A 23,014-nucleotide genomic window follows, 5' to 3' on the forward strand; every position below is an offset into this window, starting at 1 on the left:
AGATCATCAGGTCAGATACAGTACCTGGTGATACCTCCCTGCTATCATACACGCCATTTTCTGACCACATTCCCACTTCCCTGGCTTGGAACCCTCTTCTCTCAGTCCCCTACTCCATCTTTTATCCCTCTGCAGACAGAAGGAGGGAAAGAGTCCTTTTTCTGGACCTCGCTCTCTAAGAATTCATTCATTCATTCAATCAATCATATTTATTGAGTGCTTACTGTGTGCAGAGCACTGTACTAAGCGCCTGGGAAGTACAAGTCGGCAAAATGGTGACCAGGAAGATCCATCCAGTCAGTTGGTTGTGGGGAGTCATTGGGGGGCTGGGGGGAAGGGTGGTTGGCAGTGCAGTGACTCCTCCCCCCATCTCTGCCCAGCTCAGATACAGCATTTCCATCAATCAAATCGTATTATTGAGTGCTTACTGTGTGCAGAGCACTGTACTAAGCGCTTGGGAAGTACAAGTTGGCAACATATAGAGACAGTCCCTACTCAACAGTGGGCTCACAGTCTAAAAGGGGGAGACAGAGAACAAAACCAAACATACTAACAAAATAAAATAAATAGAATAGATATGTACAAGTAAAATAAATAAATAAATAAATAGAATAATAAATATGTACAAACATATATACATATATACAGGTGGGACCCCCAGACCCAGAACCAGGCTCCCGCTCATTCTGCCTGGAGGGATGGGAGTGGAAGAATCAGGAAGGGATTCCTCCTGATATCTGTCCATGATGTGAGTGAATCCTGGGACTGGCTAGGGGCCGGAGGGAGGGAAAGGAGGGAGGGGAAACATACTGGGAGGTGGGACCCCGGAAGCCAGGCACTCCAGGACCGCAGTGGTGTTCTCCAGAACAGCTTTCTTCACTTGGCCAGGCTCAATGTTGGGTGGCACTGGGGAGAGATGGCGTTTAGGATCTTTCCCAGGACGTCCGAGCCCGGCCCTTCAGACCTCGCAGTCCCTATCCTCCTCCCCTTCCCTCCCTAACCCTCTCTCCAATCTGTCCCCACTCCAGGGCACCACCTCAGCCTGCTCCCGTTTCCCGTGTGCCCCCCGATGCACTGGCTGGCACTGGACACACTCGACCCAAAGCTCTTTTGGGGATCCATATCCTCACCCAGCACCTTCATGGTCACTTCCCTTTTATCCTCCCCAGCCAAGTTGGTGGCAGCACAGGTGTAGATGCCTTCATCTGTCAGGTCCGCCTTCTCAATCTGTCAGGAAAGAAAGAGCGAACCAGTTCTGGGCCCCTCCTGGATACCAGCCTGGAATGCACACTCAGACCTGCTTCTCAGTGCGGACCCTTCCCCACCTCTCCTCCAGCAAAGACGTGGAGTTGAAAAGCACCAAAGAACAGGGGCTTGGAGGCTGTAACATCTCTAAAGAGGGAAAGGAGGAGGGAGAGGAGGAAGAAGAAAGCCAGACAAACTGCCATCTTTCATTCCTCCAACCACACACCTGAGAGGTTCCATGGTCAAGTAGCAGCTTTTACTTTATAAAGTAGCTGCATTGACCCTCTTTGGCGACTTGGCCTGATCACCAAGTGACCATGTTCCCTCCCCCTTAAGGCCCACTGGCCATTCTGCTCCTCTCCCTTTCATTCTAGACTGTAAGCTCATTATGGGCAGGGAATTGTGTCTGTTATAATGTTATATTGTACTCTCCCAAGCACTCAGTAGAGTGTTCTGTACATGGTAAGTGCTAGCATGGCATTGTGGATTCAGCATAAGCCTGGGAGTCAGGTGGTCATGGGTTCTAATCCCAGCTCCGCTACTTGTCTACTGTGTGACCTAGGGCAAGTCACTTCATTACTCTGGGCCTCATTGACCTCATCTGTGAAATGGGGATTGAGAATGTGAGCCCCACGTGGGACAGGGACTGTCTCTAACTTGATTTGTTTGTATCCACCCCAGTGCTTAGAACAGTGCCTGACACATAGAAAGTGCTTACCAAATACCATTATATCATTATTATTATATTAAATACAATTGACTTGGACTATTCTTTTCCCCTTTTCTCCCCCTACTCCTTTGCATTATCATCCTCCCCATTCATTCATTCAATCATATTTATTGACTGCTTACTGTGTGCAGAGCACTGTACTAAGTTCTTGGGAAGTATAAGTCGGCAACATATAGAGATGGTCCCTACTCAACAATGGGCTCACAGTCTAGAAGGGGGAGACAGACAACAAAACAAAGCATGTAGACAGGTGTCAAAACCATCAGAATAAATAGAATTACAGCTATATGCACATCATTAACAAAATAAATAGAGTAGTAAATATGTACAAGTATTTACAGCTTTGGAAGTTGTTTCCCCACAGCTCCTGATCCAAAGTGCAACACATTACTGCCTTCAGCCTGGTGCTGTTTTTTGAATTTTTCTTTTTAAGTCTGTTTCCTCACTGGGTCAGGTTTCTCCCCCAACTCCAGCCCCAGGACCACCACAGCTTCTGGGTTACAAGGACGCTTAGAACAGTGCCCAGTGCTTATAACAGTGCTTTGCACATAGTAAGTACTTAATAAATGCCATTTTTTTAAAAAAAGGACAGCTGGGGCAGAGTAAGAAACACTGGGAGGGGACCACTGCTGCCTAGTCCCTCCCTTTCTCTCTTCCTCATAATAATAATGATGGCATTTATAAAGCACTTACTATGTGCCCAGCACTGTTATAAGCGCTGGAATAAAAATTGGTATTTGTTAAGCACTTACTATGGGTAAAGCACTGTTCTAAGCACTGGAGAGGATACAAATTGATCAGGTTGTCCCATGTGGGGCTCACAATCTTAATCCCCATTTTACAGATGAGGGAACTGAGGCACAGAGAAGTTAAATGACTTGCCCAAAGTCACACAGATGACAAACGGTGGAGCTGGGATTTGAACCCATGACCTCTGACTCCCAAGTCCATGTTCTTTCCACTCATCCCACCCTGGCATGGCCTGTTTCCCATAGCTGTGGTAGCCCTGGTGAAGAAGCCACTTGAAGGAGGGAGGAAGAGAGGGGTGACATTGGGTGGGAAGGAGAATTGGGGCTGTGGGAAGTACCGGGGGGGAGGTATGAGTGGGGAGAGGGGATGAGAAGCGGGGATGAGAAACCATTCATTCAATTCATTCAATCATATTTATTGAGCGCTTAGTACAGAGCAGTGTACTAAGCGTTTTGGAGAGTACAGTACAACAACAAACAGACACATTCCCTGCCCACAATGAGCTTTCAGTCTAGAGATGTGGTCTAGTGGACAGATCACAGGCCTGGGAATCCGAAGACCTGCATTCTAATTCTAGCTCTGCCACTAGCCGCGTGTGTGACTTTAGACAAGTCACTTGATTTCTTAATGCCTCAATTTCCTCTGATCTGAAATGGGGATTCAATGCCTGTTCTCCCTCCCCTTTAGGCTCTGAACCCTGAGAGATGCAGGGACTGTGTCCAACCTGATTTTCTCGTTTGGCACACAGTAAATGCTTAACAAGTGCCACAATTATTGTTATTATTGAGGCAGGGAGTGGGTGCCCAGGAGCTATAGGGAAATGAGGAAACAACTTTAAAAACTCTGATGGGGTGGGGGAAGAGGGAGTTTGAAAGGGGGCAGGGAGGGTGGGTGGATGGGAGGGGCTGTTGGGAGGGGACAGGCGGGATCACAAAGAAGACTCAACATGAATGCTTTACCGTCCAACCTGGAAGTTACCTCATTTGCTCTCACCCACTGTCAGTCCGTCAGTCAGTTGTATTTATTGAACACTTACCACTGTACCAAGTGCTTGGGAGAGTACAATATAACAATAAACAGACACATCCCCTGCCCACAACGAGCTTATCTCCTGGAGCTCGGCACTCATGTTTCAAGTACAGTTGATTCCGCCCCTGCCAGTCCCCAAGTGGCACTGATATAGGCCTCAGCCTCTCCCCTAAACCACAGGCACAGCTTCTGAGCACCCAGGACCAGTGGGTGGTATGGACTGTTGCTTTCCACTGGCCACATTTTCTGGTAACCCAGCAGAGCGGGGAAGGTTTTTATGGAAAGCTTCTTCGCTCTTAGTCTTCCCGGGATGCTGTGAGCACACTGCTTATGTGACCAATGGTAGGCCTCCAAAAAGGCTCTCCTGGAGCCGGGAACATGCACAGATAAATGAATAATGATAACTGTGATATTTGTTAAGTGCTTACTATGTGTCAGATGCTGTATTAAGCACCGGGGTGGATACAAGCCAATTGGGTAGATACGGTCCCTGTCCCGCATGGGGCTCACAGTCTCAATCCCCATTTTACAGATGACATAACCGAGACACAGAGAAGTGACTTCCCCAAGGTCACACGGCAGACAAGTGGCAGAGCTGGGATTACAACTCCAAGGCCCAAGCTCTATCCATTACTCCACGCTGCTTCTCAAATGAATTTCCAGAACACCTAACCTGGTGTCCCTTAGCTCGGCCACACCTTCCCGGCCCCCGTCACCCACCTGCAGACTGCCCTCGTTGGCTGGCAGAGCCACCCCATCCTTCCACCACCTGAAGCTCGGGGCTGGGGTGCCCGTGGCCATGCACCGGATGGTCACGGGCTGCAGGAAAGGAGCAGTGATGTTGTCTCCTCCAACGATAGTCACGGATGGGCGCTCTGCTCCAGGGAGAGATGAGGGGAAGACAGAGAGGAGGATGCTCAGTTAGATGGAAACAGCATGGCCTAATGGTAAGAGCACGGGCTTGGGAATCAGAGGACTTGGGTTCTAATTCCGGCTCCGCCACTTGTCTGCTGTGTGAACCTGGGGAAGTCACTTCGCTTCTCTCTGCCTCTGTTACCTCATCTGTAAAATGGAGACTGTGAGCCCCAAATGGGACAGGGACTGTGTCCAACCTGATTACATATTTATTACTCTATTTATTTATTTATTTATCTATTTATTTATTTTATCTATAAAATATCTATACTTTATTTATTTTTAAATTTATCTATTTATTTATTTTATTTGCACATATTTATTCTATTTATTTTATTTTGTTAATATGTTTTGTTTTGTTGTCTGTCTCCCCCTTCTAGACTGTGAGCCCGCTGTTGGGAAGGGACCGTCTCTATATGTTGCCAACTTGTACTTCCCAAGCTCTTAGTACAGTGCTCTGCACACAGTAAGCGCTCAATAAATACGATTGAATGAATGAATGAATGAATGAAAGTAGGCAACATATAGAGACGGTCCCTACCCAACAATGGGACCACAGTCTAGAAGAGGGAGAAAGTCTAGAAGGGGGAGACAGTCAACGCTTAGAACAATGCTTGTATCTACCCCATCATTATTATTATTATTGTTACGGGACTAAAACCCTCACTCTTTGGCAGAGTGGAGGAAGAGGGGGTTCCAAGAGTAGTGGTGAGGGGAGGGGCGTGTCCTCTCCTTCAACCTTAATGGGGCATCTCCTCCCCCTGCTAGTACTTGCAAGGACAGTATTCCTCCATTCTCCCGGCTGCCCATCCCGTTCCCACCGTCCGATCGGAGCTGGAACAACTGGACGCGCTCCTCCCTTCCCCCAGCAGCTCACCATGCACCGTGAGTTCCACCTCGGCCCCGGCCGTGCCAGCTTCATTGCCAGCCTGGCAGGCGTAGGGCCCTGCGTGCTCAATCTGCACCTGGCCGAACTGGAGCGTGGTCCCATCCGGAGATACCTTCATCCCGGCCTGCTCCTCCACAGGCCGTCCGTTTCGCAGCCACCTGAGAAGTTAAGGAGTGGCAGTCAAGGCTGGCGCAAGAGCCCAGGGAGGTGGGTACTGAGTAGCTGTCCCCAGAGAACTAAGCCCTCCTCTCCTCTTCTCCCACTCCCTTCTGCACTGCTCTCACTTGCTCCTTCATTCATCTTCCTTCCCATCCCCACAGCACAAATGAATATAACTGTAATTTATTCATTTATTTTTATTAATGTCTGTCTCCCCCTCTGGACTGTGAGCTCGTTGTGTGCAGGAATATTATTATATTACCCCAAGCGCTTAGTACAGTGCTTTGCACACAGAAAATGCTCAATAAATACATTTGAATGAATGAATGAATGAAAGGGGGTCCCGGACCCCAAAACATAATACTCAGGAGGGTCCCACAAGCAGCCCTCTTCAGAACCCCCATGAGAAGCAGCATGGAGTAGTTCTCAGTCTCTTTTGCAGGCTCCTCCTCCCCCTCCCATCCTCTTACTGTGGGGGTTCCCCAAGGTTCAGTGCTTGGTCCCCTTCTGTTCTCAATCTACACGCACTCCCTTGGTGACCTCATTCGCTCCCACGGCTTCAACTATCATCTCTACGCTGATGACACCCAGATCTACATCTCTGCCCCTGCTCTCTCCCCCTCTCTCCAGGCTCGCATCTCCTCCTGCCTTCAGGACTTCTCCATTTGGATGTCTGCCCGCCACCTAAAGCTCAACATGTCGAAGACTGAACTCCTTGTCTTCCCTCCCAAACCTTGCCCTCTCCCTGACTTTCCCATCTCTGTTGACGGCACTACCATCCTTCCCGTCTCACAAGCCCACAACCTTGGTGTCATCCTCGACTCCGCTCTCTCGTTCACCCCTCACATCCAAGCCGTGACCAAAACCTGCCAGTCTCAGCTCTGCAACATTGCCAAGATCCGCCCTTTCCTCTCCATCCCAACCGCTACCCTGCTCATTCAAGCTCTCATCCTATCCCGTCTGGACTGCTGCATCAGCCTTCTCTCTGATCTCCCATCCTTGTGTCTCTCTCCACTTCAATCCATACTTCATGCTGCCGCCCAGATTATCTTTGTCCAGAAACGCTCTGGGCATATTACTCCCCTTCTCAAAAATCTCCAGTGGCTACCAATCAATCTGCGCATCAGGCCCGCTCCTCCGCCGCTAATCTCCTCACCGTACCTCGCTCTCGCCTGTTCTGCCATCGACCCCCCGCCCACGTCATCCCCCGGGCCTGGAATGCCCTCCCTCCGCCCATCCGCCAAGCTAGCTCTCTTCCTCCCTTCAAGGCCCTGCTGAGAGCTCACCTCCTCCAGGAGGCCTTCCCAGACTGAGCCCCTTCCTTCCTCTCCCCCTCGTCCCCCTCTCCATCCCCCACATCTTACCTCCTTCCCTTCCCCACAGCACCTGTATATATGTATATATGTTTGTACATATTTATTACTCTACTTATTTATTTTATTTGTACATATCTATTCTATTTATTTTATTTTGTTAGTATGTTTGGTTTTGTTCTCTGTCTCCCCCTTTTAGACTGTGAGCCCACTGTTGGGTAGGGACTGTCTCTATATGTTGCCAATTTGTACTTCCCAAGTGCTTAGTACAGTGCTCTGCACATAGTAAGCGCTCAATAAATACGATTGATGATGATGATGGGTAGAGTATGGCTAGGGAGTCAGAAGGTCATGGGTTCTAATCCCAGCTCTGCCATTTGTCTGCAGTGTGACCTTGAGCAAGTCACTTCACTTCTCTGTGCCTCAGTTACGTCATCTGTAAAATGGGAATTGAGGCTGTGAGCCCCACATGAGACAAGGACCGTGTCTAACCCATTTTGCTTATAACTACCCAAGTGTTTAGTACAGTACCTGGCACATCGGAAACGCTTAACAAATACCACAATTATTAGTACATTGTTATCTAGGGCCACTGAATCACTCCCCAACCCACGGGGTCTGAGTGGAGCAGTCCTGTCTTCGGGTGACTCGACCAGTTAGTCAGTCAATTGTATTTATTGAGTGCTTACTATGTGCAGAGCACTCTAATAATAATAATAATGATGATGGCATTATTCCAAGTACTCAGAAGTACTCTACTGAGTACTTGGAAGGGTACAATACAACAATAAACAGAAATATTCCCTGCCCACTATTAGCTTACAGTTTCGAGGGAGAGACAGATATTAATATAAATAAATTACATAAATAAATGAATAAATAATATAAATAAATAAATAAATAACACTGCAGCCCTAGGCCTTGCTCAGGAAAGCAGTTTTAGGAAGAGTCAATTTTCCTCACCAACCCCCACAGATTCCTCCCCAGGCTCTGCCTGCCCCAACTCACTGGACGGTGGGCGCTGGGGAACCCGTGGCATGGCAGGGCAGTGCCAAGGAGTCTCCTGCAATTGCCGTCACCCGCCCTTCACCTTCTCCGTCGTCTCCCACCAGGAGCTGGGGGGGCACTGGGAAAAGAAGACAAAGTTACATGGAATGGAGATTTCAGCCAAGGGGTGGAGGAGAGAAGGGGGGCAAATCTTGCCCTTGCTAGGGAGAACCCAGGCTTCAGGCTTGTGGCAGAAATGCCCGCCCTGAGACAAACTCCATTTACAGCTCTGTGCTGAGTTTTAGGAGATGTCCAGGCCCACCGTCAACCCGGTCCACCCCTGTCCCAGATGGCACAAAGCACCCAGCAGGCTCACCCTGCACCTCCACGGAGTAGCGGAGCACCGTCTCCCCGGCTGGACTCTTGGCCAGGCAGCTGTAAAGACCTCCTGCCATCTCTGCCACGCTTTCTAGTCTCAGAGTCTGCCCTTCGTCCTGAATCCTGGTCCCATTGCTCTCTACCAGAGGGAGGCCGTCCCGATGCCAGGTGAGCGTAGGTTCAGGGTGCCCTCTGGCAGTACATGCCAGGGCTAAGGGCTGGCCGGCAACAGCCTTCCTGACCAGGGGGTCCTGGTCACTGCCCTCGATGGTGGGTGGGACTGGAGAGGAGAAGGAAGAGGAGGATGAGGGGGAAACAGATGAGGATGGGTTAATACTAATGATAGTTACCGTGGTACTGTTTTATTAGGCACCAAACCACTGTGCTAAGCAATGGGGTAGAGCCAAGATAGCACAGGCGATGGAAAGTAGCATAGCCTAGTGGACAGAGCCCAGGACTGGGAATTGGAAGACTTCTAGTCCCAGGTCTACCACTGGCCTGCTGGGTGATCTTGAAAGAATACCTTAATCACTCTGAGCTTCAGTTTGCTCAAGGATCCCGATCTCCCTCCCTCTAAAGCTGTGAACTCTGTGAGGCAGGGGCTGGTCTGAAGTGATTATCATGTACTTATCCCTGCACCTAGTTTGTAGTAAATGTTTAATAAATACCATAATTATTATTAGTATAGACCCAATCCCTGACCTCCTTGGGGCTCGATAATCTAAGAGGAAGAGGGAACAGGTGATGTCCCAGCTCTGTTCTGCAGAATCCAGTCCTCATTCCCAACTCATGAGCCACACACTGGGCCTCACTCCGTGTCACACTCAGAATCAGGTAGGGTCAGTGGGCCAATAAGCGCTTAGAACAGTGCTTTGCAAATAGTAAGTGCTTAATAAATGCCATTAAAAAAAAATAAGGGCTAAGAAATGCCAAGGAAGAACCTGGCATCAACCAGAACTGCATACTGTGCTTGCCTCAATCCTCCCCAACCTTCCTCTTCACTGAGAAGAGGGCTGCCTCTCTGACCCCTTCTGCAATGGGCTTCAGTTCTGTGGTCAAGGTAGCCAAATAACAGGTCCAAGCCAGACAGCAGGGGGTGACCCCTATTAAAGGGACAGCTCCCATTTTCCCGAAAAGACCAAGACCAACCCTGCTGACCTGCCCACGCTCCCAGGAGTATATTGGATTGAGGTGAGTGGAATCCAAGATCCTGGTCCCTCTGGCCTGCAGACTTGTTTAGAGCCCAGCCTGATCCCACCCACTCTGTCCCCTTCCCCCATCACACATACCTCTAGTCGGGACTCCAGCCCCCCGGTTCCACCCTCACCTCCCACTCTGGCTGGCATCTCACCGTAAACCTCGAGCCTCGCTGCCTTCTCAGCCACCCCAGCCACGTTGGTGGCCTTGCAGACGTAGAGGCCAGCATCCAAGCCCTGGGCCCGGCCTAGCTGTAGCTGCCGTCCTCCCTTGGCGTAGACGACCTTGGCACTCGGGGAGAGCAGGGCCTCGTCTTTGTACCATGTGATGCTGGGGGCGGGGGAGCCCCGGGCCTCACACTGAAGCCGGACGTCGTGGTTCTGCATGACGGCTACCTCGGTGGTCTCATTGGAGGCCCAGATGGTGGGGGGTGCTGGGAAGCAGGCAAAGCAGGAGGAACGAGGGGAAACCCAGGGTTAACGCTCGGAAACCTGGAAGCCTGAACTCTGAACATAACCTTTCCACCGCCTAGCTAGTTCTTTCCAGGAGAGACTCCCACTCTGAGGGGCTCAGGGCACTATGGTAGCATTCATTCATTTAATCGTATTTATTGAGCGCTTACTGTGTACAGAGCACTGTACTAAGCACTTGGGAAGTACAAGTTGGCAACATATAGAGACGGGGTATACCCAACAACGGGCTCACAGTCTAGAAGGGGGAAACAGACAACAAAACAAAACATGTGGACAGGTGTCAAGTCATCAAAATAAATAAAAATAAAGCTAGATGCACATCATTAACAAAATAAACAGAATAGTAAATATGTACAAGTAAATAGAATAATAAATATGTACAAACATATATACAGATGCTGTGGGGAGGGGAAGGAGGTAGGGCGGGGGGATGGGATGGGGAGGAGGAGAGGAAAAAGGGGGCTCAGTCTGGGAAGGCCTCCTGGAGGAGGTGAGCTCTCAGTAGGGCTTTGAAGGGAGGGAGAGAGCTAGCTTAGAGACCAAGCCAACAGCCAAGGCCAGGGGGCTCATGGAAAGTAAAGCTGTTTCCAGTGAGGTCCTCCTCTCTGGGTAGTGGAGGAAGGACTCTAGCAGCAGCAGCATTGGCCTCCACAAATGTCAAAACGTTGGGATTGGGGCTGTTGTGACTATTCCATTCTGGATCACTATACTTGGGCAATGAAAGGTTTGGAATGGCTCCTTCATCTCAATGTGTTGGTGCTCTTACTGTGTTTATTATTGTCTTCGTATTCTTTTGCTAGTATATCTTTATATTGATTTCTCCTCCTGTGTCCATCTCCAACTTCCTGATGGTCGGGGACCAGGTCTCACTCATCCTTTATTGCATTTCTTCCCCAGCATTTAGTACAGTGCTTGGCACATTCGGTAGGCACTCAATAAACTCCACCAAATAGATGAATACGAGACACAAAGCTATCAGGCCAGAGCAGAGAAAGGGAAAGGCCTGCACCAAGAGGATGGAGCCTGCTTGCCTAAGTGCCATACCAGGCAAACCAGGCATACCAGGTTTGTGTTTGGCAGCACACAAACACAGTTCATTCTCAAAACTCTCCTTTTTCAACAGACCCAGCGGCATCTCACAAGTAGCCACCATGATGACCACAGATACACCCATCTCTGCTGACCTCCAAAAGGGTAGTCTGTCTACAGAACATGGGAGCACTCGATCACTAACATGCGGTTACCCGGAATCCAGTGAGGGAGGTCACTGAACAGTGCTACTTTCTGGGACAATCAACCAATTACATGTATTTACTGAGCACTTACTATGTGCAGAGCATGGTACTAAGTGCTTGGGAGAGTACAATGTTAGTAGACTTAGTAGACATGCTTCCTGCCCATAAGGAGTTTACAGTATAGAGGGGTCAGGGAACTCACTCAGGGTTGGAGGTGAGGGGCGGGACTGTGACTCACTGTAAATCTTGAGCAGGAAATCCTTGGTTTGCTGGCCAGCCTGGCTGAAGGCCAGACACTGGTACTGACCCTCGTCCCGTAAGTGACTGCTTGGAATCCTTAGTACTTGCCCATCCTCCAGGAGCTGGGCCCGTGGACCCCCAAGTGGGAGAGGCCTGTGGGGGAGAAAACAGAGAGGGCTGACCAGAGCCTGGTCTGGCCAGTGAAATTGGCTGGAATAGGGTAGGGGTATCTATATGGTGGAACCTCGAGGGCTCAGTGACACCAAGCGACTGAAGTTGCGGGAGGTGGCCGAAGTCCTCTCCTCACTACTCTGAAAAGAAGTCAGAGGCCTAGGCTGGGCCCATCAAAGAAGGAATTCATTACCCCCTCAAAGCAACTCTGTGCTTTTTGGGCAAGCGGAGGCAGGTCACTTGGATGGAGATCCAGGTCTCTAAGGTGACTCCGAGGTCATCTCCTGAGGACACAACACGCATGTTGTGTCCAAGAGACTTGGCCCCAGTAGTATAACATGCCAGGAATGCGGGCTTAGCTGGGTTTAGGGTGATCCACCCCTTATGGCCAACTGCACTACCGTCTCCTGTGGCTGACTTGGCCTGCCCAGAGAGCTCAGTCTCTGGTCGCACTTACTGTCCATCCTTGGTCCACTCCACCTGGGGCAGGGGGACGCCTTCAGTCCGGCATTCCAGAATCACCTCAGAACCAGCCAACCTGGACACCTCCTCAGAAGTCCCCTTCGATCCACGCAAAGAGGGCGGAACTGGGAAGAATACAGAAAAATGGAGGAAGTGAGGCAGGGGAATGTCGCGGGGTCAGTCTCAAGCCACTGCCCACAATTATGAAGACAGATGCTCTCCTTGGAGGTGTCCTAGATCGGGGGTGGCCGAGCTCTGGCTGACAAGGAGTGTGTGGTGCGGAAATGGCTCTTCTTCCGTCGCCCAGTCACTCTTCATTTATCTTTTAGTGTCTGCAGGGTGACACTACTGCAGCTTTATCGGGAGTTGGGGTGGGAGAACTGGCGGCATCTCTGGGCCCCGCCGGAGAGGGACTCAGCACCCGGTCCCACCCCCAGCCCATACTGGCTCATGCTTACCGCTCGCCCTCCGGGATGCCTGCTCTCCATCCCCTTCCCCCCATCCCCATCACTCTCCACCTCACCCCAACTCCTCTCTTCCCGCCTCTGGCCCCACTCCCCCTACCTAACCCAGGACAACTGCCCTCCATGCCAGGTAGAGGAAATCTATCAGATCTGCAGCTCTCATCTGCAGCATGCTTTGGGTTTGTGGCTCTTTGCTTCACGAGGCTTGGCTGCCCTGCTTTATGCTCTGGTAGATGCTCTCCATGCAATATGCCCTGGTAGATATCCCCCCTGCCCAATCCATGTCCGGCTAGGATGATTGCCAGGGCGGGTGAGGACTTCAAGCCTGAGCTGGACATGGAGGACGGGCTCTCGAGAAAGGAAACTCACCCAGCGCAAGGAGATGGAAGTCCCTCTGTGCCTCTCCAGCACGATTCACAGCACTACAAGTGTAGAGTCCAGACTCTTCCCTTCCCACCTTGGGGAAACGGATGGATCGGGCACTGTTGAGGATTTGGAGGCCGCTACGCCCACTGATCTAGGCCAAGGAGATCGGAGGAAGAAGAAATTGGCTTCAGATCACATTCCTGCCGGGCCTCGCTACCCTCTGCCTGGGACCTGGCACCCCGTCCTCTTCCCCCACCAGGCCAGGAATCTGAATGTCTCCAAATTAAGCCCCCTCCGCTGCTGCTACAACTCAGGGTAACTAACCGGTTGTCCATCCTTGTACCAGGTGATGGTGGGCGCAGGGACTCCAGAGATGTCACAATCTAGAGTCAGGGCTTGATTGGCCATTACAGAGACGTTGACCCTGCGTTCCTCTTCTCTGACCGTGGGAGGCACTGACATCGGGGAGAGAGAAGAAGAGAATCCAAAGCCACGATCAGAGGCGACCTCCGGGTTTCTTAGTCTACACCCACAGCCCCAAGGAGGCCAGCTTTTAAACCACCTGGAACAGGTGAACATCCATTCCGATCTTGAAGCTCTCCAAGGAGTAGATTCTCCACTCCCTAGTTATCCCTTCCAGGGAGTCACTATTTCCACAATCCAGCTGTCTGTACAGGTGCTGAGCTCTCAGGGCTTTGGACGGCCTCTCTCCACCCCTACCCCTCCACCTCAGCAGACGGATTAGCCCCCAAGTTCAGGGAAGCCAGCGTTCCCAAGGTGGTAAATCCTGTCACCACCCATGGCAGCAAACAGTTTGGCAGTCAGTAAGCCCAAGAGCAATGGGAATATCTGCAGACACAGGTGAAGCAGTGTTGTTCAGTGGTTAGAGCTTGGGCTTGGGAGTCAGAGGGAACTGGGTTCTAATCCTGGCTCCTCCACTTGCCTGCTGGGTGACTGGGTGGCTTCACTTCTCTGTGCCTCATTTCCCTCATCTGTAAAATGGGGATTAAGACTTTGGCCCCATGTGGGACAGGGATGGTGCCTAACCTGATTTCTTCCTAGCCACCCCAGCACTTAGTATGGTGCCTGGCACATAGTAAATGCTTAACATATACCACAATTATTATTATTATTATTATAAGGTGGCAGGGCTATGGCTGAGAGGGTCTCCCTATCAGCACCTCCAGGTGCCAGTCCTGCCCTACAGATAATAATAATAATGATGGTATTTGTTAAGTGCTTACTATGTGTGAAGCACTGTTCTAAGCACTGGGGAGGATACAAGGTGATCAGGTTATCCCAGGTGGGGCTCACAGTCTTAATCCCCATTTTACAGACGAGGTAACAGGCACAGAGAAGTTAAGTGGCTTGCCCAAGGTCACACAGCTGCCAAGTGGCGGAGCCGGGATTCGAACCCATAACCTCTGACGACCTCTGACTCCCAAGCCCGTGCTCTTTCCACCGAGCCATGTCTAGCTCCCTCGAGCTCAGGAGAGGCTCTTCTCACCATGCACCACCAGTCTGACTCTCCTTCTGGCCGAGCCAGCCTCGTTGGTGGCCAGGCACTCGTAGTCGCCGCTGTCCTCAGGCGAGACGGCGGCAATGACCAGAGCATCCTCTTCCAGCACGGTCCGGCCTGGCCGGCTTCCCAGAAGCTCTGCAGCCGAGTCCTTCCGCCAGACCACAGTAGGTGTTGGAGTTCCTGGGGGGGAGCAAGGACTCATCATCTTAATTGTGGTAATTGTTAAGCACTTACTATGTGCCAAGCACCACGTTGAGTGCTGAGGTCAGTAAGATACCATCAGAGTAGACACAGTCCCTCTGTGGGGTCAGTCATTCAAGTGTATTTATCGAGGGGTTACTGTGCTAAGTGCTTGGGAGAGTACAATATAACAGTCACAATGAGTTTACAATTTACAGGGGGAGACAGACATTAATATAAATAAAATAACAAATACATACTTAAGTGATGTGGGACTGGGATGGGGGAATTAATAAAAGGAGCAAGTCAGGGCAACACGGAAGGGATTGGAAGAAAAGGCAAAGGGGACTTAATCAAGGAAGACTTCTTGGAGATGTGCTTTCATTAAGGCTTTGAAGGAGGGGAGAGTAACTGTCTGCTGGATATGAAGGTGGAGGGCATGGGGCTCACAGCCTAAGTGGGAGGGAGGAAAAGTAAATTTAATCCCCATTTTGCAGATGAAGCTGAGCCACAGTGAAGTTGTGACTTTCCCATGGCCACAAAGCAGACAAGGGGCAGAGCTTGGTTTAGAGTCCATGTCCCCTGATAATAATAATAATAATAATAATAATAATAATAATGGCATTTATTAAGTGCTTACTATGTGCAAAGCATTGTTCTAAGCGCTGGGGAGGTTACAAGGTGATCAGGTTGTCCCACATGGGGCTCACAGTCTTCATCCCCATTTTACAGATGAAGGAGCTGAGGCCTCAGAGAAGTCAAGTGACTTACTCAAAGTCACACAGCTGACAAGTGGCAGAGCCAGGATTTGAACCCATGACCTCTGACTCCAAAGCCTGTGCTCTTTCCGCTGAGCCATGCTGTTTCTCTGATGACCAGGCCTATGTTCTCTCCACTAGGCAGAATGAGGGGAGGGAGTTAGGGCACAGACCCTTACTCCTTTTTGGGCATGTATTGTGGGCGGGGAGCTCCCCAGGTCTCAGGACTAATCAGACAACAATCCTAACAGCCCAGCATTACTTACGGTTGTTAAGTGTCTTTAATTACCATTTATTAGTATTAACCACCCCATACCTCTGCAACATTTCAAGCCCATTACAGACAGATATGATCTCTTTCATCCTCAAAGCCCTTCTGGGAGGGAGGAGGAGAGGGAGGGTCCAGGGCTTTGTTCACAGAGTGGCTCAATGGAAAGAGCCCGGGCTTTGGAGTCAGAGGTCATGGATTCAAACCCCAGCTCTGCCAATTGTCAGCTGTGTGACTTTGGGCAAATCACTTCACTTCTCTGTGGCTCAGTTACCTCATCTGTAAAATGGGGATTAAGGCTGTGAGTCCCCCATGGGACAACCTGATCACCTTGTAACCTCCCCAGCACTTAGAACAGTGCTTTGCACATAGTAAGCGCTTAACAAATGTCATCATTATTACTATTATTATTATTATTATTATTATTACTATTCACCCACTTCTAGCGCTCCCTTACCTAGATAGGATTTCCTAAAGCTAACTTGGGGGCCTTTGGCTACTGTATATATCAGATGTCAGGCCAGAAGCTGTTGCCAGGGTCTCTGGGAGAAGAGAAGCAGTGTTGCTTAGTGGATAGAGCGCAAGCCTGGGAATCAGAAGGACCTGAGTTCTAATCGCGGCTCTGCCACATTGTCTTCTTTGCGACCTTAGACAAGTCACTTAACTCTCTGTGTTTCAGTTACCTCATGTGTACAAAATGGGGATTAAGAATGCGAGCCCAGTGCGGGACAGGGATTATGTCCAACCTGATTAATTTGTATCTCCTCCAGCACTTGACACATAGTAAGTGCCTAACAAGTACCATAATTTCTATTATTATGGAGAAGATGGAAAGAGAAGATGCAGAGTCTGAAGGGAAATGAGAAGGGAGAGGAGGCGGTAATGTAGACTCTGGAGAAATGCAGACTGGGGGGTGTGAGGGAAGGGGAAACTAGAGGGAGGGGGTGGAGATAAAGGTTATGAGGAAAACAGTACCCTGCAACTCTAAGCTATCGTCCTTTGAGCCTCAGCTCAGTCATTCATTCATTCATTCCATCGTATTTATTGAGCGCTTACTGTGTGCAGAGCACTGTACTAAGCACTTGGGAAGTCCAAGTTGGCAACATATAGAGACGGTCCTTACCCAACAGTGGGCTTACAGTCTAGAAGGGGGAGACAGACAACAAAACAAAACATATTAACAAAATAAAATAAATAGAATAAATATGTGCAAGTAAAATAGAGTAATAAATCTGTACAAACATATATACATATATATAGGTGCTGTGGGGAGGGGAAGGAGGTAGGGCAGGGGGGACGTGGAGGGGGAGGAGGGGGAGAGGAAAGAGGGCTCAGTGTGGGAAGGCCTCCTGGAGGAGGTGAGCTCTCAGTAGGGTTTTGAAGGGAGGAAGAGAGCTAGCTTGGCGGATGTGCGGAGGGAGGGCATTCCAGGCCAGGGGAAGGACGTGGGCTGAGGGTCGACGGCGAGACAGGTGAGAACGAGAAACAGAATGAGAAACACATCTTGCCATTAGATGTTCTGCCCTAATGTGGCTGCATAAAACCTGGCAGAGAGCTCAGCTCACCGCTGCTCTGCTCCCAGTCTGTAATGTGTCTATTATATTGTACTCTCCCAAGCATTTTGGTACAGTGCTCTGCACACAGTAAGCGCTCAATAAATACGATTGACTGACTGACTGTCAGGCTTCACTGCAGAGTAAACAGGACTTGAAACCCCGTGTCTGTCCATCTCTCTCTCCCACCCCCCAACCAGACCTCTGCTTGGTCCAGTCCTGGGTGGGAGGGGAGCCAGAGAGGAAAGAGCCAGGGTCCTCAGCAGCTACTGATAAGCAGCATGACCTAGTAGAAAGAGCACGGTACTCAGAGGCAGATGGACCTGGGTTCTAATTCTGGTTCAGCCAATTTCTTGCTGTGTGTCTTGGCCAAATCACTCACTTTCTCTGTGCCTCAGTTTCCTCAACTGTAAAATAATAATAATAGCATTTGTTAAACTCTTACTATGTGCAAAGCACTTTTCTAAGTGCTGGGGAGGATACAAGGTGATCAGGTTGTCCCACATAGGGCTCACAGTCTTCATCCCCCTTTTACAGATGAGGTAACTGAAGTACAGAGAAGTAAAGTGACTTGCCCAACATCACACAGCTGATAAGCAGCAGAGCCGGGATTAGAACCCACAACCTCTGACTTCCAAGCCCGGGCTCTTTCCACTGAGCCACACTGCTTCCCAGAATGGGGATTAAATACCTGTTCACCCTCCTATGTAGACAGTGAGTCCCATGTGGGACAAGGACTTTGTCCAACTTAACTAACGTGTACCTAGTCCAGCTATTAGAATGGTGCTTGATGCATAGTAAGAGCGTAAGAAATACCATTTTTCAAAAAGGGGTTGGAAAGAGAGAATCCAGCCTGGGTTTCAGGCAAGGAAATGGGTGGGTGGAGGAAAAGAGAGGTGGGGGCTTGACTAGCTGGTGACTCGATAGCTGCAGAGAAAGCTAGCGAAGACCAAAACCTTGCAACTTCTCTCTCTGTCCCCATCATTCATTCATTCAATCGTATTTATTGAGCGCTTACTGTGTGCAGAGCACTGTACTAAGCACTGTACTGAGCTGTGAGGCAGCGGGTGGCCACCGGCAGTGGCCACAAGGCTCTCCTTGATCAGCTCCGCGGACCTGGGGCAGTCCCGATTAGCCATTAACCTTGCAGGGATCTGGAGAACTGCTTTTTGGTCCAAGGTGGTTGGCTTGGCTTGAGGGAATGGTGGCGAGCAGGAGTGGGGATTGGATGCACCTGTTTATGAGCCAGAGACTTGACCTGGGCATGGGGCAGATGGGAACTGATCTTTAGGGTCCAAGGAGCTGCTGTCGCTGGGTGAGACCTTTCCACTGGCCCTGTCCCCCAAGAACCAGTGGCCACTTGAAATCCACAGTCCTTGGAAGGCTGAACACTCAGCCTGGAGGGGCAAACGGGCAAAGCCCCGATGTTCCAACTGTCTACAGGCACCCCTCAGCCCAGGCAGAGTGGCCTAGTGCTAAAAGCAGGGGCTTGGGAGTCAAAGGACCTGGATTCTAATCCCCTCTCCACCAGTGCCAGGCCCTGTACTAAGCTCTGGGGTAGATAAAAACTAATCAAGTTGGACAGTCTGTCTCACATGGGGCTCATAGTCTTAATTCCCATTTTACAGATGAGGGAACGGAGATACAGAGAAATTAAATGGCTTGTCCAAGGTCACAAGGTCACAAAGCAGTGCCAGGCATTGCACTAAGCGCTGGCATGGATACAAGCAAATTGGGTTGGAAACAACAAGTCCCTGTCCCACATAATTTTCACAGTCGCAATTCCTATTTTACAGATGAGGTAACTGAGGCACAGAGAAGTGCCCAAAGCCACACAGCAGACAAGTGGCAAAGCCAGGATTAGAACCCATGACCTTCTGATTCCCAGGCCCGTGTTCTATCTGCTGTCATCCTGACCAGGGTTTCGGACAGGCTGTTCAGATTTTCCCTGGGGAAGCAGGAAGGCTTAGTGGATAGGGCACAGGCTTCGGAGTCAGAAGTACCTGGGTCTAAATGTTGGCTCCGCCACTTGTCTGCGGTGTGACTTTGAGCGAGTGACTCCGCTTTTCTGTGTTTTACTTACCTCATCTGTAAAATGGGGATTAAGACTATAAGCCTCACGTGGGACGTGGACTGTGTCCAACTTGATTACCTTGTATCTACCCCAGTACTTAGTACAGTGCCTGGCACAGAGCAAGCACTTAACAAATACCATTAAAGAGGAGATCGGGGGCGAGGCAAGGGCAGGAGCATCCTGAAATACTTCCCAATCCATGAAGGCTTAAAGAGCAGAGCTAAGTCGAAGGGGTATTCATTCATTCAATCATATTTATTGAGCGCTTACTATGTGCAGAGCACTGTACTAAGCGCTTGGGAAGTACAAGTTGGCAACATATAGAGACGGTCCCTACCCAACAGCGGGTATGAGACTTCCCCCCCTGCAAAACTTCAAGGATCTGAGGATCTGATCAGTACAGGGCGCTGGAGGGAAGCCCAGTAAAGGGCACCTCAGAACTCACCCCCTCTAGGAGGCCTTCCCAGACTGAGCCCCCTTTCTCCTTCCCTTCTCCCCATCCCCCCAGCCCTACCTCCTTCCCCTCCCCACATCACCTATATATATGTTTGTACAGATTTATTACTCTATTTCACTTGTACATATTTACTATTCTATTTGTTTTGTTAATGATGTGCATCTAGCTTTATTTCTATTTATTCTGATGACTTGACACCTGTCCACATGTTTTGTTTCGTTGTCCGTCTCCCCCTTCTAGACTACGAGCCCGTTGTTGGGTAGGGACCGTCTCTATATGTTGCCGACTCGGACTTGCCAAGCGCTTAGTCCAGTGCTCTGTGTACGGTAAGCGCTCAATAAATACGACAATGAGTGAATGAGCTGGTTTGGGGGATTCATTACAGCCTGAAATCATCTGAAATTGTGAGCCCACTGTTGGGTAGGGACCGTCTCTATATGTTGGCAACTTGTACTTCCCAAGCGCTTAGTCCAGTGCTCTGCACACAGTAAGCACTCTATAAATACGATTGAATGAATGAATACTATTGAATGAATGAATGAATGAATGAATACGATTGAATGGATGAATGAATGAATGAATCTGAGCGCAATCCACTGTTCAAATTCAGGCACCAGGCTGAGCCACAGGGTGGCGTTGTTTCCCGGCAGACTGCTCTCAGGAAGGGCGAGGAGAAGTGACCAGAAAACAATAAATTGGGATTCAAAAACAGGTAGGTCTCAAAACTACCCCTCCACTCTACACCCCCTTCTTCTCCCCAGTGCCCTCTGGCAGGGCCGGGAGGGACACTAGAAACACACAGCTAAGAGATGAAGGCCTTGCCCTTTGACCTCACCCTCTGGCTCCCCTGGGAATAGGGACACCAACAGAGTCAGAATCCAGTTCCGCAGTCGTGCTTTAGAAAAGCGATCCAGGCAGCAGCGTGAAGTACGGATGTAAAGATAATCACAGCTCTCTTCATCTTACAAGCCCTTCTGAAATCTCATCTCTATATGTTGCCAGCTTGTACTTCCGAAGAGCTTAGTACAGTGCTCTGCACACAGTAAGCGCTCAATAAATACGATTGAATGAATGAATGAATCAGGAGGCTCTCCCTGAATAAATTCTCCTTTCCCCACGCTACATCCCAAGAAACTCCAGTGACTGACCATCCACCTCTGCAAAAATACAGGAACTCCTTACCAATGACTTTAAAGCACTTAATCACCTTGCCCCCTCTTACCTCACCTCACTACCCTCCTACTATAATCCAGCCCGCACTTTTTGTTCCTGTAATGCCCACCTTCTCACTGTGCCTCCATCTTGTCTATCTCACTGCCAACCTTTCAGGCACATCCTGCCTCTGGTCTGGAATGCCCTCCCTCTTCATCTCTTCACATCACTCCCTCCCTCCTCCCTTGAAGAAGCAGCATGGATCAATGGAAAGAGCCCGGGCTTGGGAGTCAAAGGTTGTGGGTTCCAATTGATTTTGACACCTGTCTACATGTTTTGTTTTGTTGCCTGTCTCCCCCTTCTAGACTGTGAGCCCATTGTTGGGTAAGGACCATTTCTATATGTTGCCAACTTGTACTTCCCAAGCACTTAGTACAGTGCTCTGCACACAGTAAGTGCTCAATAAATACGATTGAATGAATGAATTTTGAAACCTGTCTACATGTTTTGCTTTGTTGCCTGTCTCCCCCTTCTAGACTGTGAGCCCATTGTTGGGTAGGGACCATTTCTATATGTTGCCAACTTGTACTTCCCAAGCGCTTAGTACAGTGCTCTGCACACAGTAAGCGCTCAATAAATATAATTGAATGAATGAATGAATGGTTTATCCTTACGACTTCAACCATTTGGAGTTGAGGCTTCTCAAACCCCAGGCCCCCCAATAAAGGGTGTCACCAGTATGCTCAGGTGAGTCTCAAGAATCTCCTGCTTTTCTTCCCCCAGAGCCCTTCCCTCCCCCAACCTTATTATTCCCGAGCCCCTGCCTTTCCCACTCTACCTCTGGAAGCAGGAATTGCAGCTGGAGTTTCCTGCTCCAATCTCCCCAGGCTTGTCAAGAAGGGAAAAGCTCTTCTTCGCTGGACTTTATTTCATTCATTCATTCAATTGTATTTATTGAGCGCTTAGTGCGCAGAGCACTGCATTAAGTGCTTGGGAGAATACAATACGACAATAAATAGACACATTCCCTACCCACAGCGAGATGACAATCTAGAGGTTCATTGAGTTGGGCATTTTTTTGAGTGTCATTGAATTGGGCAAGCCAATCAGTCTGAACGGAGAGGGCTGTTGTCGGGGTGGAGGAAGGGCAATTCACTGCTCACCAACCTCAGCACTGGGCTTCTCCCTGGGCCTGCTTGGAGGGGCCAGTCTGGTCCAGGGAGGCGGGCAGCCACTGTTCAGACAGGGGGACAAGTCACCTGGACATGGAGGCATCTGAGACTCAGGGAGTGTAAGTGAAAACCTAGGGGCTTCTCTACTCTGCCTCTCCTACCCACACTCCTTAGGTCCAGGTTGCCTTTTGACCCGATGAAGGGAAGACTAACTAGGGATCGCAATCTAAAAAGGAGGGAGAGCGGATGTGTTATCGCTATTTAAAGGTACTATACTAAGCATTGGGGTTGAAAACAAGCAAATCAAGAGGGACACAGTCCCTGTCCCATGTGGGGCTCACAGCCTTGATCTCCATTTTGCAGATGAGGTAACTGAAGCACAGAGAAGTGACTTCACTTTGTGCCCAAGGTCACATGGCAGAGGAGTGGCAGATTTGGGATTAGAACCCATGACCTTCTGATCCCCAGGCCAGCGCTTTATCCACTATGCCATGCTGCTTCTATTTGTTCTGATGATTTTGACACCTGTCAACGTGTTTTGTTTTGTTGTCTGTCTCCCCCTTCTAGACTGTGAGCCCGTTGTTGGGTAGGGACCGTCTCTATACGTTGCCGACTTGTACTTCCCAATCGCTTAGTACAGTGCTCTGCACACAGTAAGCGCTCAATAAATATGATTGAATGAATGATTGATGGGTGACGGAAGTCTGGTGGCTCAGCACCAGAGCCCTCCCGTGCTGGAGAGGGGGGAACCACCCCTAGTTTGTCTTCACTCACCTCTGGCGGGGCAGTGCAGGGTGGCTCTCTCGTGGATGACGCGCTCCAGCAGGACATCCACACCGCCGTCGTCCCAGTGGGGGGCTTCTGTTGGGGTGGAG

At 49.9% G+C, this 23,014-nt stretch overlaps 1 protein-coding gene across 1 annotated transcript in view; it reads right to left on the reverse strand.

The window, feature by feature from the left end:
- Window positions 1-23,014, reverse strand: part of HMCN2 (hemicentin 2) — a 155,825-nt gene that overhangs the window by 74,742 nt on the left and 58,069 nt on the right. Inside the window, 13 exon segments of the mRNA XM_038745120.1 lie at window positions 811-906; window positions 1,131-1,227; window positions 4,475-4,629; window positions 5,547-5,716; window positions 8,039-8,156; window positions 8,394-8,675; window positions 9,747-10,025; window positions 11,539-11,693; window positions 12,169-12,298; window positions 13,007-13,154; window positions 13,328-13,458; window positions 14,511-14,705; window positions 22,914-23,000. Of these exon segments, the coding sequence (XP_038601048.1) occupies window positions 811-906; window positions 1,131-1,227; window positions 4,475-4,629; window positions 5,547-5,716; window positions 8,039-8,156; window positions 8,394-8,675; window positions 9,747-10,025; window positions 11,539-11,693; window positions 12,169-12,298; window positions 13,007-13,154; window positions 13,328-13,458; window positions 14,511-14,705; window positions 22,914-23,000 (2,043 nt within the window).

This window comes from Tachyglossus aculeatus, chromosome 4, assembly GCF_015852505.1.
Source record: "Tachyglossus aculeatus isolate mTacAcu1 chromosome 4, mTacAcu1.pri, whole genome shotgun sequence".
Classification (NCBI taxonomy): domain Eukaryota; kingdom Metazoa; phylum Chordata; class Mammalia; order Monotremata; family Tachyglossidae; genus Tachyglossus; species Tachyglossus aculeatus.